This window comes from Squalius cephalus, assembly GCF_949319135.1.
Source record: "Squalius cephalus genome assembly, chromosome: 3".
In the NCBI taxonomy this organism is placed as follows: Eukaryota; Metazoa; Chordata; class Actinopteri; order Cypriniformes; family Leuciscidae; genus Squalius; species Squalius cephalus.
The window spans coordinates 54,748,979-54,767,731 of NC_137124.1; the positions used below are offsets into that span (position 1 = coordinate 54,748,979).

General features: G+C 38.4%; 1 protein-coding gene across 1 annotated transcript; it reads left to right on the forward strand.

The window, feature by feature from the left end:
• The first annotated feature begins 2,619 nt into the window (after positions 1-2,619).
• On the forward strand, positions 2,620-18,159 carry znf143a (zinc finger protein 143a). Its single transcript, XM_079865496.1, has 16 exons — positions 2,620-2,783; positions 4,811-4,913; positions 5,464-5,550; positions 6,324-6,407; positions 6,541-6,669; positions 8,369-8,562; positions 8,776-8,847; positions 8,933-9,046; positions 9,294-9,369; positions 10,647-10,772; positions 12,879-13,058; positions 14,247-14,474; positions 14,568-14,701; positions 15,343-15,474; positions 16,736-16,846; positions 17,877-18,159. Exons 2-16 carry the CDS (start codon positions 4,817-4,819, stop codon positions 17,958-17,960), a joined length of 1,848 nt encoding a protein of 615 aa, XP_079721622.1. The 5' UTR covers positions 2,620-2,783; positions 4,811-4,816; the 3' UTR covers positions 17,961-18,159.
• Positions 18,160-18,753: the final 594 nt, after the last annotated feature.

Below are 18,753 nucleotides of genomic sequence, written 5' to 3' on the forward strand. Positions count from 1 at the left end.
CACTCTGCGCTCGCTGAGAGCCGCGCATGTGCCTGGCCACCTGAACGAGGGCCCCGACAGACTGTCCAGGGACAACGTTCCCCCTGGGGAGTGGTCTCTACACCCCCAAACAGTCCAATCACTGTGGCGCCGTTTCGGCAAAGCGAAAGTCGACCTTTTTGCGTCAAAAGACAACGCTCATTGCCCAGAGTTCTTCTCGAAGAACGAGGACGCGCTGGCCCAGACCTGGCCCAGCGGCCCGCTGTATGCTTTTCCCCCGGTCTCTCTGCTGCCTCAGGTCATCAAGAGAATCAGGGAAGCGCGCCACACAGTGCTCCTCTTAGCCCCATACTGGGAGAACCAAGCTTGGTTCCCGGATCTAATACAGCTGGCAGACTCAGCCCCCTGGCCGATACCGGTGAAGAGAGACCTTCTCTCTCAAGCCCGCGGCTCGATATGGCATCCCCATCCAGAGCGCTGTCTCTGCATGCGTGGAGCCTCAACGATTACACGCTGATCTGCCAGACGGGGTCATGAACACGATCATACAATCTAGAGCCCCCTCTACGAGGCGGCTCTACATGTCGAAATGGTCAGTGTTTAACAGATGGTGCACTGCTAAGGGGCTCGATCCACAGACATGTGGGGTATCGCGAGTACTGTGTTTCCTTCAAGAGTTACTGGACGCGGGCAGGTCCCCCTCCACGCTCAAAGTCTATGTCACGGCCATTTCAGCGCTCTCTGTTCAGAGCTGGGCCGCGTATTAGGAAGGAACGAGTTCGTCATCCGCTTCCTTAGAGGAGCCAGGAGGATGAACCCCCCGCGACCCCCCTCGGTTCCTATGTGGGATCTTTCACTGGTCTTGGAGGCCCTGAAAGCGCATCCCTTCGAACCCTTGGAAACTGTGGATATGAAATACCTCACGCTCAAAACCGTTTTTCTGATAGCACTGTCTTCAGTCAAACGAGTGGTGGAACAGCTCTTTGTTTCGTTTGGCGGGCGCACCAAGGGTCTCGCCGCCTCGAAACACAGCCTGTCCAGATGGATAGTGGACGCTATTGCTGCTGCTTATGCGTCTAAAGACCTGCAGTGCCCATTGGGCATTCAAGCTCACTCCACCAGAGGCATGGCCTCGTCGTGGGCGTGGTCCAGCGGGATTCCCATTCATGACATTTGTGCAGCGGCAGGCTGGGCCTCCCCCTCCACATTTGTTAGGTTTTACAACCTGGATGTTCCCGCCTTGCAGGCGAAAGTGTTATCAGTCTAAGTCTCGCGTATGCCAGCCCACTATCTGTGCGCGGGCTACGTTGTGTGATTTAGCTCTACTGGTTGAGCTGCACTATACAGGGAATTGTCAGTTCGGACCGGCCGTGCCGCTCCTAACCCCCTAGTGTGTGCTTATGTACGGCGCTAGCCCTCTGTGGGCCGCCCGGCTCTCTGCTATCACGTTCCCCGGGCTCTCCCTGGGACTCATTCAGTGGATGCTGGGCGCGCACGGCGTTGACAAGGGTGTTCCCGTAGCGTAGTAACTACGCAATACGAGAGAACCTCTCGTAAGAGAACGTTTCGGTTACTAACGTAACCTCTGTTCTCTCTAGAAGAGGGAACGAGTATTGCGTAGCCCGCCGTGCTCGCGCCACGAGCTCATTCGCTTCATGCGACAGAAACCAGAGAAGCAGCCTCCGAGCCCCGCTTTTATACGCTAAGCCACACCCCTTTTCGCGGGCTGTGACGCATTAAGCGCGCCAAGCGCGCTCATTGGTCGTGACGTCACGCCAAGGGCTCAGCGGTAGGCTGCTGCAGTTGCCGCAGGGCAGCCAATGGGCACGCTAGTAAGCCTGCCCTAGGTCTGCAGGCTGCCGCACTGCGTTGACAAGATTATAAAAATTAAGGATAATTTTTGGCTTCAGTATCTCGAGAAAGAAAGGCTTTCCCGTAGCGTAGTAACTACGCAATACTCGTTCCCTCTTCTAGAGAGAACAGAGGTTACGTTAGTAACCGAAACGTTATTTTTTATTATTTTTTTAATTGCTGCTGTGAGATTGTTTGCTGTTGCGCGCAAATCCTGGAGATGAACTTGGATAGCTAAATCGCTCACGTGGTGCGTCTCTGTGTGAGAGTAACCATAGTAACTTTGATCTGCTTGAACACATTTTAATCGTCTTTAATCCATGATTGATTCCGAAGGATATATTAAAAGACCCGGTCAATTTTTTTAAATAAATGCAAAATTATTAAAAAATAATAATAATTATCTATAAATTCAATTTTTTGAGATCCGGGGCTATAAAAAAAAGCATCCGGGGCTCCCATGTCTAACGACGCGCCTGTCAGTAACCTTTTACCATATGTCTTGGAGTATCGCAATAATATCGTATCATGAGTTCAGTATTGTGATATGTATCGAATCGTGACATGAGGGTATCGTCACACCCCTATTAATTACATTATATTTTCTTTTTTGTTGTAATGTATAATTATTGAGTATTGTCCGTATTATTTTTGTATAATATCTATTATTTGTATGTGACTGGCATTTAATTTAAAAAAAAAAAAAAAAAAAAAAAAAATCCATTTTTGGGTGAACTATCCCTTTAACTGGTAGAGTGTATCACTCCTGAACAGCAGGGGTCAGAAGAAACCTCTTCACTGTGTTCTGTGACATCAAAACCACAGAAGAAATATACCAATTCAAAACACACCGTTGTATTTCCCGATGTTAGGGACCTTGATATATGGAAATATTATACATATAATTTGATCCGGTTTGCCGTTTATCTGGTTGATTTGTGTTCTTCAGAGAGGTGAGTGTCTGAAACACCAAACACATCTGCTATTAATGTCATAGATCAGGCGATATGCACTAACGTTACATAGCTAGTGAGAATCAGATCCGCATCAGCTGCGGTAATAAAGCATGTTTATAAACACTGTCCTGAAAGCGATCGACTGGAAGTGTTGTTTACATCCTCCTGACACTAGATATCGCGGCAGGCTAACAGCTACTTTGAGTTCACATCCCATTATGTCACGTGTCAATGTTTTCAAGCGTTAAATATGTGTGCTTAGGGTGGATTAACACTAATTAATGCATTTATTTATATTAACAAATGATAGAAGCAACAGGGGTGACTCAATAGCACGTGCAGCACTCCCGAGGTGACTAGAAAACACTAACTTACACATTTGAAGGACAAAAGCTTTTTTGAGAATAGGAAGTAAAGCTTCACGTCTGGTTATAGTATTTTGTGATCCTGTTAATGGATGTTTAATTACAAAACTGATATAATCTGAATCCTTAAAGTCTACTTTATCATATTTGATAGATATGGATTTAAAAAAATCAGAATTCTGATACTTTTTTCTTTTTAGCAAGTAAAAGGCCTAAAATAAGTGTAAAAACTGTCCCCCTTCAGGTTGGTTCACGTGTCTTTTTTGCAGTGACGATTTATATTGTTAGTAATATTTCAAGATGAACACTTACTGGACTGAAGCAACTTAGGTTTGCTTGATCATCAATGCATATTTTTGGGTTTTTTTAAGAAAAATCTTAAAATGTGTGAGTGTCAAATATTATTCATTAGACTTTTGAAGAACGCTTATTTAGTTCATCGCTCAATCATCATTGTGTTGCATTATATGTTTTGCACCCAAAAATAAAAACTACACAAAACTATAAGCATTTAAATAACATATTACTAAGACATATTATTGGGAGATATAGAGTGACAAATTACATTTATATGCATTTTGTGTAAGTAGTCTGTTATACTGTTTTAAAGATTTTCATTACAAATCTTACTTTTTGGCCAGATAAATATCTGCACCAAATGCATATTTTTGCTAAGTTTGGCCCTCTGAATAAAATAGTTTTTTTTCCCCCAACTTAATATCTTTTCCAAAATTAAAACGTAATTCTATAAAAAATACTTTGTATTAAAAATCTTTATATTACTATATTATCTATGTAACTGACTTTCTATTTAAGCAATACAGTGAATGACAACCGTCTGTAGTCAACCAGTAGTATGCAGTTAGTTTAGTGATTAATTTACACCCAAACAAAAAGAAAACATGTATGCCTTCATCTCCGAAAACATTATATTTTGTCTTATAATGATCTCATACAAGCTCAATGCCGACTCATTTTCTGTCAGTGTCTTTTTCGTGAAGTGGGATGTATGCTAATGTTTGTGGGTGGTTGAAGGACTGTAAGACTACACTCGATGCATCCTTCAAAACGAGCCGAATGAAGGACATGAAACGAAGGCTGCCTTTCAAGGATCCTTCAAATCGAGTTTGCCTTCAGCAGGGCTTGATGACGTGGCAGCCGAGATATATGCAAAGCTCCTTAAAACTAGAAATATCATGATGGAGCATTGTGTTTTATTCCCATTTAACGGCCATGAAAATAGTTATAGTATTTTTTTTTTGTATTATAATGTTAGAATTATTATATTGTTATAATATATTCTTAATTTATCTTGTAAACCCTTCTAACATTCTAATAGATAGATAAAGTTTGTTGTCTTCTTAAACTAAATTATACAATTTTAATAAGGGGTTTCCATTTAGTTTGACATTACAACTGAGGGAAAACAAAACATGACACATCAGCCTTCTGTAGTACCCTTAAATAAACTGTATCACTATGTTTTTTTGGACATGCACCATGTTTTTTCAGTGGTACATTCATATTTTTGAATATTTTATAACCATATTTAGTCAAACAATCAACCGTTTATACAATCTGAGTCCATCACTTGGTCACAACTCTTACTAAATGTGATCATATAGTTATATTGTGTTCCTAACATTTGATTTCTCCTAGGTTATAATGCTGCTGGCTCAGATAAACCAGTCAGCAGATTTCCAGCATGAGGGTGATGCTCAGGAGGTCACGCTCTGCTTAACTGAGGCTGTGGGGATTTCAGGTCAGAGCTGCACACTTTATAAATTAGCTCTTTTCAGACATTGACCTTTTATTGAAGGGAAAGCTGTGCATTTTTTACCTGAAAGAAATTAGGCTAATACTATTGTTCAGCAAGGATGCATTAAATTGATCAAAAGTGACAGTGAAGACTTTATATTGTTATTAAAAAATATATATTTTAAACAAATGCTGTTCTTTTAAATGTTCTATTCACCGAAGGGTCTGTCGATGACGTTTCCGCAAGAATATTAAGATGCACAACTGTTTTCAATATTGTTAATAATAAGAAATGTTTCTTGAGCAGCAAATCAGCATATTAAAATAATTTCTGAAGTAGCATGTGACTGGAGTAATTATGCTGAAAATTCAGCTTTGCATCACTAGAATAAATTACATTTTAAAATATATTAAAATAGAAAAGGGTTATTTGAAACTGTAACAATTTTCACTGTATTTCTGATCAAATACATACAGCCATGGTCAGCATAAGAGACATTTGAGGCAGTGTTCTCCATATTACAGTCATCATGATGTATTTGTTAATTGTTCAGATGGTGATCAGAGCATGGACACAGTCAGTTTGCAGGCTGTGACTTTATCAGATGGCTCCACCGCATATATACCTCACAACCCTCAAGGTATGTCTATTACGAGCTCTGAGCACAAACATTGTTCATCTGAGACGCTTTTGAGATGTAAAGCTTAGCATCACCTTCTATAAGAAACACATTAGCATATTGATTAGCAAATTTGATGGTTATTTCATTATTATTTGAATTCTTTTGGTTATTATTAAGCACATTCTTTCTACATTTTCTATCAAACATTTGCATGTATGCGTTTTGGAGAACAGTAATGTGTTCCCTGGGAATCAAACCTATGACCTTTTCAATTAGTTAACCTACAGGACCTTAAAATTATTTGTTTTTATTTTTTACTTAGTGTGTGTATATATATATATTAGATACACCTTGCTAGTACCGGGTTAAAACCCCTTTTACCTTCAGAACTGCCTTAATTCTTTGTGGCATAGATTCAACATGGTGTTTGCTTATCATCTAACCCACCCAGAACTTCATATATAGCCTTGTTAGGAGATGATCAACAATATTCGCTTCACCTGTGACTGGTTATAATGTTTTGGATCATCAGTGAATATATAACAAATAAAATCTTGCTCAAATAAACGGTTTATTGAAAGTGATCAAGAAAGCATCTACAATCTATAACTCTGTATTTCTCTTTTTTTTTTTTATAAACAAATCAATGTTGTGCATGTTTTTACTTTCCCGTAAATTACTACCATGAAAGTTTAACTTTTCTTTTTTTAAATCTCATATTTATTCACAGTTGACATGGTAGTTTATTTTTTTGAGTGATGTATTAACTGAGTGCTGGTTGTTTCCCCCAGACAGCAATATAGTTGAAGGACAGATGATCCAGTTAGAAGATGGATCCTCTGCTTATGTGCAACACATTGCTGTTCCAAAAGCAGGTACTTCCCTGTTTGTTATGCTGCAAATCTTCATGTTAGTTTCATCTAGCTTTTATTATTTTATGAATGGGTTTATGATGTTAATATGCAAATAATGTTTCTATTTTAATTTCCCATATTATATGCTTACTAGATGAGCCAAATAACTGGACAAGCTCGTCTGTATGTGATGTTGTTGGTAACGAAAGCTTACGACTGGAGGATGCTCAGACTGTGCAGTTGGAAGATGGAACTACAGCTTACATCCACCACACCACAAAAGGTTTTTCATTTACTCCCGTTCTTGTTGCACTCTTTAAAGAAAAAGTTCTATATAGAATTTAATTTTAATTTAAATTTAATCTTAATTTGTTTTGGAGTTGTCCATGCATCAATGGTCAAAAAAACAATAAAAATGTTCTCATAATATGCAAAAGGATTATGCATAATTTAAGACATTTCTCCTTATGTAGAACCTTTCTGGTATAAAGGGTTCTTTAAAATTGAGTCAAGAACCCCACTGAACCTTTATTTCTAAGAATGTGTGCAGGATGTTAAATAGGATTCGGTTGTACATGCTTTATATATATATATATATATATATATATATATATATATATACACTCACCTAAAGGATTATTAGGAACACCATACTAATACTGTGTTTGACCCCCTTTCGCCTTCAGAACTGCCTTAATTCTACGTGGCATTGATTCAACAAGGTGCTGAAAGCATTCTTTAGAAATGTTGGCCCATATTGATAGGATAGCATCTTGCAGTTGATGGAGATTTGTGGGATGCACATCCAGGGCACGAAGCTCCCGTTCCACCACATCCCAAAGATGCTCTATTGGGTTGAGATCTGGTGACTGTGGGGGCCATTTTAGTACAGTGAACTCATTGTCATGTTCAAGAAACCAATTTGAAATGATTCGAGCTTTGTGACATGGTGCATTATCCTGCTGGAAGTAGCCATCAGAGGATGGGTACATGGTGGTCATAAAGGGATGGACATGGTCAGAAACAATGCTCAGGTAGGCCGTGGCATTTAAACGATGCCCAATTGGCACTAAGGGGCCTAAAGTGTGCCAAGAAAACATCCCCCACACCATTACACCACCACCACCAGCCTGCACAGTGGTAACAAGGCATGATGGATCCATGTTCTCATTCTGTTTACGCCAAATTCTGACTCTACCATCTGAATGTCTCAACAGAAATCGAGACTCATCAGACCAGGCAACATTTTTCCAGTCTTCAACTGTCCAATTTTGGTGAGCTCGTGCAAATTGTAGCCTCTTTTTCCTATTTGTAGTGGAGATGAGTGGTACCCGGTGGGGTCTTCTGCTGTTGTAGCCCATCCGCCTCAAGGTTGTGCGTGTTGTGGCTTCACAAATGCTTTGCTGCATACCTCGGTTGTAACAAGTGGTTATTTCAGTCAAAGTTGCTCTTCTATCAGCTTGAATCAGTCGGCCCATTCTCCTCTGACCTCTAGCATCAACAAGGCATTTTCGCCGACAGGACTGCCGCATACTGGATGTTTTTCCCTTTTCACACCATTCTTTGTAAACCCTAGAAATGGTTGTGCGTGAAAATCCCAGTAACTGAGCAGATTGTGAAATACTCAGACCGGCCCGTCTGGCACCAACAACCATGCCACGCTCAAAATTGCTTAAATCACCTTTCTTTCCCATTCTGACATTCAGTTTGGAGTTCAGGAGATTGTCTTGACCAGGACCACACCCCTAAATGCATTGAAGCAACTGCCATGTGATTGGTTGATTAGATAATTACATTAATGAGAAATTGAACAGGTGTTCCTAATAATCCTTTAGGTGAGTGTGTATATATATATATGTATATATATATATACATATATATATATATATATATATATATATATATATATATATATATATATATATATATATATATATTTGTTATTTTTCTATTTATGTTTTTTGTCATTAATATATTTTCAGATACATATGACCCCAGTACCTTGCAGGCGGTGCAGTTAGAGGACGGATCTACGGCTTATATACATCATGCTGTTCAGGTGTCTCAGCCGAACACCATTCTGGCCATCCAGACTAATGGCACAGTAGCAGATTTGCAGACAGATTCATCCATTGACCAAGAAACAATCAATGCTTTGGAGCAGTACACAACCAAGGTACCCTTTAAAGATGACTAGGGCTAATGCAAAGACACTCACAATGTATTTGCCATGACTTTGCTGGTGATATAAGCCTATAAGCCTAACCCTAACCCAATTAGGCGACGTTGTTACATATTGTAAATGTTTTTTTAGCTAATCATTTGTCAAAATTGATAAGAAAATAATTTTTGTAAAGTGTAATGATCACTCTTGAATTCTTTCCTGCAGATTGAGGAAATGGACTCATACACAAACTCTGAGCTGATCACCAATGATCCTCACGGTGTTGTGGAGATGCAGGTTAGAATACAATATCCATGCAAAATAAAAATATCAATAGTCAAACTAGGAGATGCTCAAAAATGTTTATCCTCCCTTCCTCTAGATCGTACTTCAGGGTCAAGAAATCCGGCGTAGTGTGCAGCAGCCTGGGGAGAAATGTTTTCGGTGTAATTACGACGGATGTGGAAAGCTTTACACCACTGCAAATCATCTTAAGGTTATTATGGCTTGTGCATTTGAGGCTCGATGGTGTTTTAAGCCCCCAATGGCTCCTTAGAGGCAGCTAACCCTACCCTCAACCTTAAACCTACCCATCCCCTCGCTGCCTGGAAGGCGCCGTTGGGGGCATAAAACACCAAAGACCGCATTTGAGCTTATCAGCTTGTTAAATAAAAGTAATTCACCATAGACAACATTACGAATGTAATGCATTATGATTATGTTCTCGTGTTTTGTTTTATCAGGTACATGAAAGGGCGCATACAGGTGACAAGCCGTACTGTTGTGACATACCTGGCTGTGGAAAAAAGTTTGCAACAGGTAACAAAAAGATTTACAGATCAATTTGTCACCTCAGCAGGGTTTTTTGTGTCCTATTCAGCAAGGATGCATTAAATTGAAAAACAGTTAAGACATTTGTAATGTTAGAAAAGATTTTTATTTAAAAGGAAAACCTTTTCTTTTGAACTTTCTATTAATCAAATAATCCTGATGAATCTCTTTTTCAACATTTGATAATAATAAATGTTACTTGAGCAGCAAATCAGCATATTATAATGATTTCTGAAGGATCATGTGACACTGAAGACTGGAGTAATGATGCTGAAAATTCAGCTTTGATCACAGGAATAAATTACATTTTAAGATATATTACAATAGAAACCAGTTATTTTAAAGGTACTGTAACTTTTTTTTTAGTTCACAATTCATGAGTCAATACATGTGTTTTTGTCTTACCCTGATTCACTATGGTTAGTCTATTATAAGTGTTTATATTTTAGACCTAGCGGGGTCCATATGTCACTTGACCATGCGCGTCTCGTCATATCCGTGAATAGAGAAAAGTTGTTCTGACTGTTTTGATGCCTGTATGGTGTGAGAGCGGCATAAGTTAGTTGTCACAATGAGTGAGAAATCTCAAACCTCCGGGGAATCTCCTGTTTTAAACAAACCCCAAACAAAGGAGAGTGCTGGCATAAAGAAAATGCGACAGAGCTCGTAATAAAACAAGAATCAACATCGGCTTGGCTCTTCAGAGATGCTGAGAACTGAGGGATTTGAAATGTTGTAAAAGTGATGCGAAGATGGCGTTTTTATTACTCAATGGGTTAGTAAGGTATTTTATTGAACAGATAAATTGTCATATGCAGCTCTCTAAGAGAGTTCATTATAAAGCACTATCTATTGTGAAGGGTCATTTCATTATGGCTGTTGCGGTGCTGTGCTGGAATTTATTTTCAAGGAAGCACCGTGTCTGTTAATGGGTAAAGCTACTGTAACGTCTTCAGCTAGTCAGCTTGAGATCCTTTCCGTCTTTCCTGGTTATATCTCTTAAGCCTAGTAGTGAATGTTTTATGAGCAGCAGGAGAACCATATTCATCCGCACAGTCACACCGAAGCACAACCAAACAATGTTCCTCCGCAAAAGGCATGCGCCTTTAAATGTAATAATTTGTTCACAAAATTATACTTAATGCATTTTCAATCACATAAATGTATTAAAATATAATCTTACCAACCCCCAACTTTTGAGTAGTTGTGTATTTCTGACGTATTTGCTGTGTTATATTCATCCCTTGTCATTCTTTTTCTATAAGGTTATGGTTTGAAAAGTCACATCAGGACACACACTGGAGAAAAACCTTACCGCTGTCAGGAGTTGGACTGTAAAAAATCTTTCAAGACCTCAGGGGACCTTCAAAAGCACACCAGAATTCACACAGGTACTTTCTTTGCCTTCTTAAAATCTTCCATCTATTCCTTGGATTATTGGATTTATTATATTATCTGAATATGAATGTAGTTATCACACAGTACTGTCTTAAAAATACCATGGTATTGAATCGTAGACAAAAAGCTGCATGCATAAGAACTGTACAAGAATAAAATCGATGTTTCATATAGTTGCTCTCGGGCGGAAACCTCGTATCTCCATTTTTCTTCATTTTCATAAATCATTACTATTGGTCACCATTTATGTCTTTCTGTGGGTTTTGCAAATATCTAACCAATGAAAAGTATTAAAAACAGCTTTCGACTTAACCCTGTAACTCCATTGGCTCCTCAAACTGTCAGTTAAACCTCATAACTCCACCCCGCCTCTATCGTGAATGAAGTGTTGTACGCAGTTTGGACCGTTTCTGCTTGTTTGCAATGCAAGAACCAATTGAACTGGTTCTTTGAATAAGTTCAGCGTTTTCTTTACTCAAGAAACACTTTATATAAAGGCTAATGTTTTATGTATCTGAGGATTGGAGAAGAGTCTAGCATTTTTTGTCGAGCCATGGCCAACAACACTGTCTTAAATAGCCCGTGCGAAGCACTTCTTCTTCAATAACATGGGATTTTGGCCAAATGACAGAAAAAAACTGAGCGCCCACATAGCTACATTAACTTTATAACCTGTAAGTTGATGAAAACGTATTACTGCCTCACATGTCCGAAATTTGCTGGTCAAAAACCTTAAAGGGGACAAATCATGCTAAATCCACTTTTTTAGCCCTTAAATGCATTTTGTTGTATATTTGGAGTGTTTATAAGTACAGAAAAGTTGAAATTATTCTCTTCAGGTGCTTCGTTGATATCTTTATATTCTGTTTTGGCCTTATTTTTCAACCTGTTCCGATTTTTTTTTGATATCTATGACGTTTTGTGAACTATTACGTCACAGTATTTGCAGCGGAACTGCCAAATAAGGACATTGACTTCCAGCCCAACACTTCGAGCAATCCGCCATTTTTATTTCTCGCTGCAATTTTGTAGTCCAAGCTAAAAGATGCAGAAGTTACGAGAGGGTAAGTTAAAATGTTCGGTTGTTGGATGTAGTAACCCACACGCTTCATTACACCGTCTAATGTAGATGAACTGCCGCGCTTGTGACAGGCATGTTTAACTGAAAGAACGAGCAGAGAGAGAGAGACCCGGTCGCGCACACGCACTCTCTCTCTCTCTTCGGAGCCAGGCGAAAGTGTAAACAAGACTTAACCGTCTCCAAACTAGACGCTGTCTTGCTCTCTCTCCCTCGCACATATTAATCAAAATAAATCGACACGGTGGTAAAAGGTCGGAAGACCAAAGTTTCATGTGTAAATACAGTAACACACCATTGCGATACATCCATATGAAGACGTTGTTCTGCAGGTTTGTCGTCTTCATTTTCATCTCGCTCCGGCTCCGACTCTGGCTCGAACATGTAAGGCTGGCTGGACAAGTCTTCCGTTGTTGACATTTTGTTAATAACGTGTGAATAAAAAGTTTCTGTGCCGCTAGATAATCGTATCTCTGCTATCAAACTACAAAAATGGCCGAACGGGGTGGAGTTGAACCTCTGCAACCTGGAGAGGGGGCGGGGTATGAAGTGTCTCAATTGTATTTAAAGAGACCGCACCAAAACGAGTTGCTCTCAGACGCACATCAGAAAAGGGGTAGAAAAGGGGCCTGTGGAGCTATAATAATGAGGAATTCAGACCCAAGCATTGCAGTTCCGCTTTATATAGACTACAAATGTATGATTTATATGTAAAAAGGAACGATTTAAAAGCATGATATGTCTCCTTTAAACTCCATTTGAGCTTGATTTTGGTAAAATGTTAATAATACAATGACATATAAAGCCACATTATCAACTTTGACCACGTGGTGTTTAATTATTTTTAAAATATGGTGTTTTTTCCATTTCCTGAAAACTAAGTAGCGTTTTTGGACATACAAGGTTTCTGCCCAACTGCGACGATATGGAGAGTTGTCATATTAGCAGCCTTATTATCAATGTGATAACACGGTACCACCACATTACTTCTGCTCCTACCAATGACCTCTGTTCTTTTAAGGAGAGAAGCCATTTTTATGTCCTTTCCCGGGCTGTGGACGATCCTTCACTACCTCAAACATCTGTAAGGTCCATGTTCGCACACACACAGGAGAGAAACCATATCACTGCCCAGAACCAGGCTGTAATCGGGCCTTTGCCAGCGCAACAAATTACAAGAACCACATACGGATCCATACAGGTATGCTGCTTTTTAGCCTTAAAGGGGTTGTTCACCTAGAAATTAAAATGGCCATCCTTTTACTCGTTCCAGACCTGTATGACTTTCTATCTTACGTGGAACTCAAAAGGAGGAATTTTGAGTGATGTGCTGAGCTGGTCAGATGTCAAGCTGTTATTGTTAACCTCGTTCTCAAACAAAGCTATCGTATGAATTCAGAAGACTTCGAGTATAGAGCATGGCCACTTTCATGGTGCTTCTTGTCATTTTGGAGCTTGTTAACTCCAGTCCTCATTCCCTTTCATTCTATTAAAATGATAGTTCAGCCAAAATTTAGGCTACTCACCCTCATGTCGTTCAAAACATGTATGACGTTTCTTCTGTGGAACATAAAAAAATATATATTTTGGTAAAACCTCACAATAAGGTAATAAGGTAAGGTAATGTACTTACAATAGTAATAAAAGTAAATTATGCATAATTACAAATAAATCACCCTAAACCTAACCGTAACCCTATAGTATTTACATGTAATTAAGTAATATTACGCTGTACTCATTTGTATAATTACACTGTAACAACACCACCTTATAATAAAGTGTAACAAAAATACTTCTAAAGCATTTATTAATCTTACTTAATGTTGATTTCAACTATTACTAATAGGTTATTATGGTCAAAAAATGTATTTGTTAATATTATTTAATGGACCTGAGCTAGCATGAAGTAACAATGAACTTTTGTATTTTATACTAATTACTATACTGTACTATACTATACTATACTATACTATACTATACTAACTAATGTTAACGAAGACTAATAAATATCATAATAAATGTATTGCTCATTGTCAATGTTAGTTAATTCATTAACTACTGTTAACTGATGGGCTCTTATTGTAAAGTGTTACCAAAATATTAAGAAGCATCTCAGTGGTTTTTGGAATGACACGATAGTAAGTAAATAGTGACAAAACTGTCATTTTGGGTGGACTATCTCTTTAAGTATCCAAAAATTCACCAAAAGAAAGAAAGCAAGTCATATGGATATGGGAAGACATCAGGGGGAGTAAATAATGTCAGAATTTCCATTTTGGATGGACTATTTGTTTGAGCTCTTTCTTTATAATATGTAATCTAACCTAAATGTAACTGTGAATGCAACTCTTGTGAAATATCTAAACCAGTGTCTTTTTTTAACTTGCAGGAGAGAGGCCGTATGTTTGCACGGTTCCTGGATGTGACAAGCGATTCACCGAGTACTCAAGTCTATACAAACATAATGTAGTGCACACTCCCTGTAAACCCTACAAGTGCAACCACTGTGGAAAGACGTACAAGCAGATTTCCACACTAGTCATGCACAAACGCACAGCACACAATGACTCAGAGCCTATAGAAGAGGAGTCAGAGGGCTATTTTGAACCCCCTTCAGGTTGGTTTTAAAACATATCTAGTATATCCTAGATACAGATCTGATTTTTTATGATGTTTCATGAGTGGAACTGGGCTGTTTTTTTGCATTTAGAGGCTATAGATGACCCCTCCATGAGTGTCAGCCCTGTGAAGTGTGAAGACACTTGTCCTGAAATGGCTTCTGAAGTCTCTGATGTCACGGAACAACAGCATGTAACTTTTATCACTCAAGATGGAGCATCACAGGTTTGCATCTAAAGTTTCTCAGAAGATCTACATGTTTTTATGATTACGCTTTTGTTTAACAGCATAGAAAAAATTCAGTAGATTCTTATACTGTAAGCTAAAATGTGCTTGGTCATTTGAACTGTTGGTGGCAATAGAGACTGACTGCAAATTTGGTCAGGTGACTTTTCAGACCTTGTCCTAAAACTTGCCAATTTTCAGAGCAATGTGCATTAATTTCTGTGCTGCCATCATTGTTGGGTAAATTACTAACAAATTGTAGTCCATTTCTGAATGCAAATTACATGATGAAAATTGCATTTAGTGATCTATTATATAATCGTAATCTATTACACATTTTAGATAATATAATCTAACTACTTTTTTGATTACTTTTAGATTACTTTTAGATTACTTTTGACCTAACTCGTTTATCACATTGATTTGAATAGGATAATCTTGTACCACATTCATATAAAAAATTCAAAGAGAAAGACATTTTTTTTCGTTATAAACAATATAAAGTGCATGGAACATTACAATATGTCAGGGTTTCCCAAACTAATGTTTATAAAGGAACTGCAAGGGCTTCGTAAATTAATGAATGAATCATAAAAATGAAAATGTTTTTTTTGTTTTGTTTATGCCTGTGATTTTAACAGGCTATTGGAAATACAATCACAATGGTAACACAAGATGGCAGTATGATCACCTTCCCACCCACTGAGTCTTTGCTGTCTTCAGCGGAGGCTCATTCAGTGACTATGGTCTCAGAGGACGGGACTGAAGGACAGGTGTGTAGGATTTTTTGGTGTTGTAAATTTGAGAACCAAGATCTTTCATGTGTGTGTGGTTTTCATTTCCAGCAAACACATAAAAGGTTCTTTCCTAATTATCACAAGACTATTCTGCCTAATGCTGATCTGTGTGCATAAAGAGCGCTGCAGTGATGGTTTTTTAAAGGGTAACTCTCGCCAAAATTGAACCTAGGCTCTTTTTATTAATCTACCTGAGTCAAACTTTCGTGTAAAAGCATAATTAGAATGGAAACGCCACTTTTAAGATTGACCGTGTTTTCGTTTTAGGTCAAAATGCCTTTTGAATGGGAGTGCATGGGGCACTTCTATGATAGCATCAAAATCGCTATTTTTAAAACACTAAGAAGGCTCGACACAACATAAAACTGTGCTTGAAGCATCACCAGGGGCTCTACACATGAACTTGAGCATTGACTACATTGTTTGTGTACACAAAGTTTACTAAAAAGAAAGGTTTTGTACGACTCACTTTATCAGTTAGTGTTTCTGGTGGCTGGAATTTAGTCGGTCAAAAGTAGTCGATCTCGTAGCCTAGGTTAAATTTTGGCGAGAGATACCCTTTAAAGGCCAACCTGGAAGTTAGCATCACTCTGGTTCCATCGACAAAAACCCTGTAGGATTTGTTTTCCATTGGCTTTTGGATTATTGCAGAAAATAAGCTCTGTGACCAACAAAAATGTTATGTTCACAAATGAACACAGCTTGAAGCGTAAAAACAATCGCGAGAAGTCAAAAGCAAAACGTAGGCTATAAACGAACTACACCATGGTCACATGACTTCACTAAGCTTCCGACAATTATTTCAGTCTTTATTTAAAAAAACGTTTTAACTTAAAGTTTGAGTTAGAATAATTTGCAAGAGCGTGATTATAAACACAACGAGGCTTTGAAAGTGGACTAGTGAGTAGACGAGTTTACCTGTTCGACTGATGATGTTTAATGTCCCCTACAACCTTTGTGGTCCCATTTAGACTCTTGTTAGCAAGTGCATTTTTCAAGACAAGTAAAAGCTTTAAAAAAAAAATCACAAGGGGCCATTGCTGATGTATTTTTATGTTGTTGAATAAAACGTCAAAATATCTTAGTATCACCACACTAAAAACCCATTCAGGACGATGGAACTAGAACTGCTAAAATGCTATAACTCTTTTCCAGGTTTTGGCCCGCTATAATACTGCAGCACTCTATGAACTGATCATAGGACATATTTTTATGTATTTTTTTCTGTTTTCTTCAGATGACTATTATGATGCCAGATTTAACATCTTGCAGGAACATACAGGATGGGTTATCAGCACACCCAATTACACTTCTGGCTACTTCTAACGGCACACAGATTGCTGTTCAGGTAGAATGAGGCTGCAATACACTACATGACTTTGCAGTATTCAGAGGAGTTGATGCTAGTTGCTTAAAGTTACAGCCAATCTGCAGCCAATCTGCAGATTTTAGGCAGTTGGAGTTGACCAATTTCACAGAAAATCGCATATGATAGCCACAGACCACGATGTTTTAGGTTCAGACTATGATTTCATCCAGTCGGAGAATATCAAACATGTTCGATATTTTGAGCCAATTTTAAAACATTATTTTCATTTGCAACAAGCAAGTGCATGTTTCTGCATGAATTTAGACACCGACCAACGTGGACAATCACCAGATTTTAGTACATCACTTCTCAGACTTTCCACAATCCGACAAAGGGCAATTGAATATGTTTAATTGGCGAAAACAGTCGACCAGCGCCAACAGACGCCGTCACACTGATCTGGCAAAACCCGATGAAGTGTTTTTTGGTGCTGGTCGTGTCTGTCGGTGCATTGTGAATTAGCCTTTAGTTGTGTTTGGAACCAAAGTCTGGTAACCATTTACAAAGTTGGCAAGTTTATGATCCCTAGTATTTTTAAGAATCATACAGACTGCGTCCAAAAGCTGTCACATCCTGACTACTGAGATTCCTTCATCTGAGTTTTGAAGGTAGCATAGATACACTGATGAGCCAAACCATTATGACCAGTCACAGGTGAAGCGAATTTTGTTGATCATCTCCTCACAAGGCTATATATTAAGGTCTGGGTGGATCAGATGGTAAGAAAACAATCAGATCTCGTAATCAGAGTGTTGGGTGCAGGAGAAATGGGCAGGAATAAAGATCTGAATGACTTTGATAAGGGACAAATTGTTATGGTAAAGCGACTGATATCCCACTATCCTGTGCATTCAATTCCATGAAAGTTGAGCTGAAGGAAACAAATTGAGTCTGAAAGTCGTGGTTGGTGGTTTCACTCACTTTTATTTTTCCAATGCTATTTTTGACCTTGATTTTTAACTGTATATCTGGGCATATGTATATATTATTGTTGTATTCTATCTTGTAGCTCAACGAACAGACTTCACTGGAAGAGGCTCTGAGGATAGCATCATCATTACAGGGAGGAGAAACAACAGGACTGGCCAATTAACTACCTTCACCTTCAGTATTCAGTGTAACTAGTGATTCCAATGATGAACAAATTATGAACTTTTGTAATTACCCGTTCACCACAATTGTACAGAGGTTACACTGTGCACTATGAAAACATTTTTAACAGATTTGTTCACATTGATATAGATATCTAAAAGGCGGACACCTGTTTGCATTTTTTAAATAAAAAGAGATGAAGGGGATGTTTAGTGTGTCGTGATGATTTCTCATTTACGACATTGATTCGACTCCAAATGTTCTTTCTTCCCTTGAAGAGCACAAGGTTTGTGCCATTATGTCTTTAAAGCAACATACCTAATGCAAGAAATACATTTTTCGTATGTTAAAGTGTAAAAGTGTTACCCAAGTGTCAAGCTGAACTATTTTGTAGTAAATTAGAAAATGTAAAACAAGCATTTTGACTAGTTGTCTCAGATACATATAATATAAGATAAGGCCAGATAGTTCAAAATAAAAATATATCTTTTTGGGGGGCAAAAAAATAGTTTTGACAGATGAAAAAGTAAAGGCTGCAGTGAAGTTGGGCAATAGCAAATCATCCATGCAGTCTTTCAAGACTGGTGGAGGCAGGAATTTTAATTTCACCAAGCAACGCATACATAATGAATGTTTAATATGAGGAACTGTCATGTCAAGTTGAAAGGGAATGAATTGGTAAAAAATATTCTATTCTTTAAAAGTTGTGCAAACTGCAAGAAATATTCATGTTTACTATACAATTTACTTGCAGTTATTTTAAAATTTAAGATACATGAGCAAAAAATTAGCTT